The sequence below is a fragment of the Prionailurus viverrinus genome, chromosome A1, assembly GCF_022837055.1.
Source record: "Prionailurus viverrinus isolate Anna chromosome A1, UM_Priviv_1.0, whole genome shotgun sequence".
NCBI lineage: Eukaryota > Metazoa > Chordata > Mammalia > Carnivora > Felidae > Prionailurus > Prionailurus viverrinus.
The window spans coordinates 191,423,747-191,430,656 of record NC_062561.1 but is presented as its reverse complement, the minus strand read 5'-3'; the positions used below and the strand labels follow the sequence as shown (position 1 = coordinate 191,430,656).

General features: G+C 50.2%; 1 protein-coding gene across 2 annotated transcripts in view; it reads right to left on the bottom strand.

The window, feature by feature from the left end:
- The window catches only part of ADAM19 (ADAM metallopeptidase domain 19), an 81,139-nt gene continuing 74,229 nt past the window's right edge, over window positions 1-6,910 (bottom strand). Inside the window, exons 22-23 of one of the 2 annotated variants that reach the window (XM_047853687.1) lie at window positions 4,396-4,548; window positions 1-4,293 (exon numbers count right to left, since the gene is read on the bottom strand). In XM_047853687.1, coding sequence (XP_047709643.1) covers window positions 4,288-4,293; window positions 4,396-4,548 — 159 coding nt within the window. In that variant the 3' untranslated portion in view covers window positions 1-4,287. The remainder of the gene's footprint in view (window positions 4,294-4,395; window positions 4,549-6,910) is intronic. The other variant, XM_047853679.1, reaches the window with a different exon arrangement.

The window sequence follows — 6,910 nt, the reverse complement described above, 5'->3', positions numbered from 1 at the left end:
TTTCGAATGACAATTTATTTTAATTAAATACAAACAAGGGGGGGAAAAGGCACCATGGCCCATTCAAGTATTTTGCATAGATGTACAAATATTGTAAACAATTAATAGGTGGACAAGAGAGAAGAGGATCTGTTTTCCGTGAACAATCTCCAAATAAAAAGAAAATTCACATGCCCTAGATCCCAGACACAGACGTACACACAGCGGATGGTGTGAGAGGATGAGCAGAAGGGTGGCTCTGGGGACACTGGCTTGGATTCTGCAGAACCCCTCTTAGCAAGCTTCCCTAGGGATGGGGCACCTTTCCAGTTGGCGTTCCCTTGGCTTTCTTGGGTGGCCAGTAGAGCTGTTATATACACATTTAACACAATCCTGACTTTAGAGCTGGTCCCCCATTTAAAATACACAAGTCTTTCATACCCTTTGCCAAAAAAGAACAAATTTGGACATAGGTAAGGGGAGGTTTTATTCAAAAGGATTATGGCAAGAGACAGCAAGGAGCTACTGCAGTATGGAGAAGGGGCTCTCACAATACTATAGGATCTGCAGGCATCTCAGAGCTGGGGCAGAAAAGGGCTTTTACAGGGAGAAGTAAACAACGCTAAAAACAACCAACAGCAAGTCGGTTCCTGGGTAAAACTCCCACTGAGACAGGCGGATGGGGATGCTAGCTCCCTTGCGGTCCCTTGAGGTTTACTTTTCAGAGATGGCTCCCAGGTTCTTAAGAAGAACATATACAGGGCTGTAAAACTGGCAGGTTAAGTTAGCTTTTAAAAAGATTTCCATACAGCTCCATCTGAACAAAGGACTGGTTAACTCCACCAGCTTTAGCTAGGCTCATCTCCCCACCAGGCTCTGAACTTGGGCCCACCCTCAGCCTGAGCCAACCTACGGCCCTTCTGTAGCAGCCCCCCACAAGGAGGCTGAGTGCAAGGATGCTCCAACTGCAGTTCTTTCTAGTCACATCCACTCCATCCTATCAAATAAAAGGCCCCTTTATGAGCTTTGAGATACTTGCAGATCTTACAAGAGCTCACTTGAGCATTCCCCCCACTGCCAGCACCTGCCCCGAATGCAAGTTCCCTTTCCTTGTCTTGCAGTAATCCTTTCAAATAAAATCCCTTTTAACCTAAGGCCATATTTGTTTTTATTTGTCACCTCAAAGCAGCACAGGGGCACAGGAAGGAAAAGGGAGCACGCAGTGGTCAGTCTCACTCTTGGGCAGCCTGCTCAGCCTGACAATACGGTGACTCCCAGTCCCTGGACACAGCCAGAAGTGAAACAGTAAATAGAACTGGCCGCCAAAAGTCTCCATCAAATATAAAAAATTCGACCTTCTTCCAGTTCACAGTACAATTTTATGGGATAGAGGTGGTATTAAAATAACGGAAAACAAAAACAGAAAAAAAAGAAAACACAACCCAGGACTCTTTCTGGTATGGCTCCAGGGAGAGTGGATTTCAGGTTCAAAAGGCTCATGCAGCCACAATGGCTATGGCATTTTCACTTCAGAGCCTTCGACCTCCTGGTATGTGGGAAAAAAGCTAGACATACCACAGGAACGTCTGTGAAACATGCAGGTGGGCATAAGGGTGACTTTTTTTTTTTTTTTGGCCAGGGTGTTTTCACCTTTACTTTTCTGGGACCCAACCTTGAGGCCTGGGGCATTTGGAGTAGCACAATTACATGGAAGGCTGTCCCCTGACCTAATCAGGCAGCAAGGAAGGTGGAAACTGGCTATGGGGATCAACCAGGGCCCTTGTCTGGGAGACAGACGCATGAATATCAGACTACCTGAGGGAAAGGAAACCCATTTTCCTGAGATCTTTCTAAATCTACCTCATGTGTGTCCCCAAGGGTACATTCCAAATCTCCCACTTGTCTAAAACCCGAGAACACATATCGAGCACCTGTTGTGTGCAGAGAACTGTAAGGGGGCCCTGGGTTGGTGGCTGGGGAGTAAAAGCTCAAGCTTCTTCCTTGTATTGAGGTTTTCAAGCATGAACAACGGCTCACTGCAGGAGGTGGGGACAGCACAGCACCCTTCTGGGGGTGGAGACCGCCACCAGAGAACATCTCCAGTGACAAGTTGTCCAATTTAGCAGAGCACCACAAAGCCTTCCTTTCCTGCTCTGGGGAGGGCAGTACCCAATGCAGTGGCATTTTCCCAGCTGCTCCGAGTTCTTTCTATAAAAGTCAGATAAAGGCAGTGACCAGAAGAAAGAACACGAGGATGTGGATGATAAAAAGCCTGGTGGCTCCAGCTCTGACTCTGTTCCATCAAGACTGCTGACTGCTACTTCTCTACAGATCTCTAGGGACAGGTCAGCTCTTTGCTCAGAGGGCAACAACCGTGACTCCAATCTGTAACCAGACCTAGGGACAGGCTGGGGTTCTGCCCCCTTTGCTACCCTCCCTGAGGACCTTACTTAGATTTCCACCAGGGAGTAGAGGGTAAGACACCCTCACTCTGCTGAGGTCACAAAACCCAATGGGAAAAAAAAGCTTCGACTCCCACAGCCATGGCCTGAGTGTCCTCTGGTCAAGAGCCGTGAGAACCACATAGGAAATCCAGTGGCCAACCCTTGCAGCAGGACCCTCACTTGTAACTCACAAGCACCAGGTCTCTGGGAGGCTGGGACTGCTGAAGACCCACTCACCGCAGCACCACACCTTAGGTAGATCTGAGTGGGGAAGGAGAAATTTCTGAAGGGAGAAATCAAAAGCGCCGGGCACTTATTAAGACAAGGAAACAAAAGGCAACCAAGAATGATCCCGAGGTGAGAGCCACAACCTTTGGCATTGGCTCAGAGGAGGCCCAAGCCTGGTGCTCCCTCTGCTGTCTATACTGCCCACAAATAGTACCTGTTGGAGTCAGGGCGACCCGTGTGAATAAGGGGAGGTGGGGGTTTAGAGGGGTGGGAGGGGAGCAGACTTCACTTGCTCACATGTGGCCACAGAGCCAGGAGTGGTGGCCTCGACCAGGCCCTGGACAGGGCCACGGTAGAGGCTGGCCTGACCCCTCTCAATCTCAGAGCTAAAAGGGATGAGTAACTGCCCAGCCTCTGTCAAGCCTGGGACCTTCAAGAGAGAAGAAATGGAAAGCTCTCATGTATTCCCTCCACCACAGGATGTGGATGAATGGCTTCTCCAAGCCAAGTCGTGGGCTGAAGGGCTGAACAGGACTTTTCCCAGCTGGGCCTGTATGGTCATACAGCCCAGAACATCCCCACTGGCACCTCTGAGGTGACAGGCCAACCCAAGGGAGGTTGGAGAAGCTTCCATTTGTCTTCATCTGTGTTCTCTCCTCCCTCCCCTGGGGCAGTATATTGCACAAAACAACATTTTGATGCCACTGGACAGTAGTCTCTCTGGGCCTCCCAGGAAGCCAAGGAGGCACTGAGTCAAGAAGGAGATTTTTGGAGATGCGGTGGTTCTGGGAGGAAGGAAAGAGGGGAGGAGGAGCTTGGAGGTGGCCAGACATGCTTTTTCCAGGTTCCATGGCCACGGATCCTTTGGGATGAGGTGGGGTTCAGAGTCCTCAAGGAAAGGCATAAACCCCTTTAGAGGGGTTAGATCTTCGGGCCAATCATCCCCCCAGCCCTCTGTGATCTGTATTCAGGAAACTGTGGAAACAAAGAAAGGGGAGGGAGAGAGAGATCAGCTAAATGTTGACCAATGGGGTCAACGGGATCTGTCCTCTTGCTTTCGACAGGTCAGGAGGATAGACCGTCAGCTAGAAATGGTTTCCCGTAGAAATGTGTCGCCGTGCCTGTGCGTCCAGACTATCAACCCTCCAGTGAGAGGTGAGGTGGTGCCCCCAACCTGAGCTGCAGTTCAGTTTACACATTTCCCAGGCCTGGTGGGAACAGAGGGCAGTCGGCCAGCTTCCTCGCCTCCTCCCCTCTGCCCCAACTTCCAGGACTGGCAGCCTGAGAACATGTCAGCCCCAGGGGAGAGGGAAGAAGCTGGGCCATTTGTAAATAGCCTTTCACTAGCCAGCAGTGTATATAAACTAACTGCCTTGACCTTTGCAGCAGCCTGATGGGGCAGACTACTGCTGCTTCTTATTGCCTCTTTCCAGAGAAGGAAGCTGAGACTCAAGAATGATTTGCTCAGGGCTATTCTGCTGGCCAGCTGCAGATCCAGGTTTGAAGGCACCACAGTTCAGACTCCTAAGCATCACCTTTCATATGAAAGAAAAAAAACTCTAACCCTAATTTAACGGATAGTCATGCAGGCACCAGGAAACACTAAGGTTTGGTCCTTGGCTTTTGCTCTGGAAATTCATCCCTGCAAAAAAGGAGCATGAATTGGTCTGTTTTCTCAACCACATTCTTGCCTCTTGGAGCCCTCTGACTCCAGCTTATACCTTGAGGGTTTCCACAGACTCACCTTTGGGACAGGTGCTGCCAGAGGCCGGGACTGAAGAGGGGTAGTGGCAGTGGGACGCAGCATGGAGGCGCCACCTGGCCTGGGGAGGCTCTTACGGCCTGGCACAGGGTTAGCCGGCAGTGCCTTCTGCGGCGGCCGCGGCCTAGAAACATCCTGGGGAGAAAGTCACAAGTCTTACTCAAAGGCCGGAGGGGCCTGTTTGAAAGAAAATGCTCCCCATATATTACAGATCAAAATCAGTTGAGAAAAAAGGATATACTTTATGGTCTCATTTTTTAAAATATTAAACCTTTCATTTTCTTAAACCAGTTTTGTAAAGTGGAAGTGTAATATACATACAAAAATGTGAATCATAAATATACAACTAGATGAATAATCACAAAGTGAGCACACTTTTATAATCCCTACTCAGGGCGTGAAATAGAAGATTAACAGCCCCAGAAGCATCTACAGGCCTCTCCCAGGCACTGCACTCCCCTCCTGCCTAAAGGTAGCCCAAAGGGAATCCTTGTAAATGGCAAAGTGGATCATGTCACCATGCCCCCACCACTGCCCCCTTCCCATGGAATGCAGAGCAAAGCCTTGACCAAAGCCTGTGGCACAGTCTGGCCCTTCCTGATTCTCTAGCCTCATCTAACTCCTCAGGCCCCAGAGCCATGACCTTGATGCTCCTTTCTTCTGCGGGACTCTCTGCCATCATAAAACCTCCTATCAGCAGGTCCTTGGACCAGGAAAACTCTCTCTTCTCTCAACCCTCACGGTCTGCCAACTCCTGCCCATCCTTTAGCTCTCACTTCAAATGTCACCTCCTCAGGGAAACTTTCCTAGATTTCTTAGAGTAGATCAACTCTTGCTGTAATTCCTTCTGAGCACCCTGGACCTCTCCTTTATAGCACTGATCACCACTGTAACTACACATGTCTGAGTCTCTTCCCTAGCAGAATATGGGCCCTGGGAGGCACAGATGGCATCTGTTTTGCCAACCAGGGCCTGGTATAGATTAGAAGCTCCTAAATATTTGTAGGGCATAGAGGAGGCTACACCACTACCTCTCGAAGGGTGGTCCCTAGAGACCTCCAGAGTGATTACCTAGCTAGAAATGGTGCAGCTGAGATCTGGACTGTGAATGCCCCCAAGACAAGATGATGTTCCCCTCAGCTCGGGGGATCCCAGGGCCTAAGCCAGGACCTGGCACACAGGGTGGTGAAGGGTTTGGAGTCAGACCCAGGTTTGAAGCCTGGCTCTTCCACTTACAAATTCATATGTTGCAGCTGTAAGCCCCAGGACCTCAGAATGTGACTATATTTGGAAATAGGAACTTTAAAGAGGCAATTAAGTTAAAATGAAGCTGTTAGTATGGGACCTAATCCAATCTGACTGGTGTCCTTGTGAGAAGAGGAAATTTGGACACAGAGACATTGGGGCCCAAAGGAAGGACCAATAGAGGGCATGGGAGAAGGGGGTCATCTGCAGACCAGAAACAACCAACCCTACAGAACCCCGATCTTGGGGTTTCTAGCCTCCAGAACTGTGGGAAAATAACTTTCTGCTGTTTAAGCCCTTGCTCAGGGGGTCAGTGGGACTCAGGGTCTCTCCAGCTGACGAATGCACTTGCCGCCTCTGCTCGTCATTTCTGACCTCTTGCTCTTCTCCCTTCTTCCCTCTCCTCTTGCTGCCTGTCCTTCCCCTCCCTTTCTGCATGGATATTTTCCATCCCACCCTTGACTCAGATGAGAAAAATGGGAGACAGGCAGATTCACATCATTGGCGACCCAAACCTGATGCTCTCAACTCTGTCGAACCGTGATCCTGCCCTGTGTCCCAGGGAACCTCCCAGAGCTGGTGCCAAACCCACAGATGGGGTCAGCTGGGGTCCCAGTGAAGCCCAAGGAAAGCAGTCCCAGAAGGAAAATAAACAGGTCCTCTGCCCCACTTGAAGGGTCACACCAGAACACACAGGACAGCTCTGGAAGGTACCGTGCTGGGACACTGCCTGGGAAAGATTTGTGCCTATGCCGTGAGAACTCCTGCAAGACAGGCACAGACAGGCCAGGTGAACAGGCTGCTGGCAGGATGACTCACACCTTCCAGGGCCTCTGTCCCTGACTGCCCTCAAATTAGCATCCCTCAGTAAGACTTCCCGACTAGTGGAAAACTCAATTTGGTGGAATAAGTACTGTGATGAGAGAGGTACAGGGGCACGAAACTCAGGCTTGGGGGTCAGAGAGGGCTTCTGGGGAGGAGGGAGTGACAAGTAGGAGGAGATCTGAGGATGAACAGGGCTGGCCATGCAAAAGGAGGAAAGAGTGTGCCAGTCAGAAGACAAAGCATTCCCAAAGGCCTAGAGGAGAGAAAAAGCACAGCAAACTGAAAGAAGTTCATTGAGGGCACTGGGTAGGTAGTGGCGTGTCAGAAAACAAGCCAACCAGGAAGGAAATCCTCTGCAGTTCAGGGGCTTCCTGGGGAGTAAACTTCCCCAAGGTCACCTCTCTCACCCTTTGTGTGCCCCTGCATT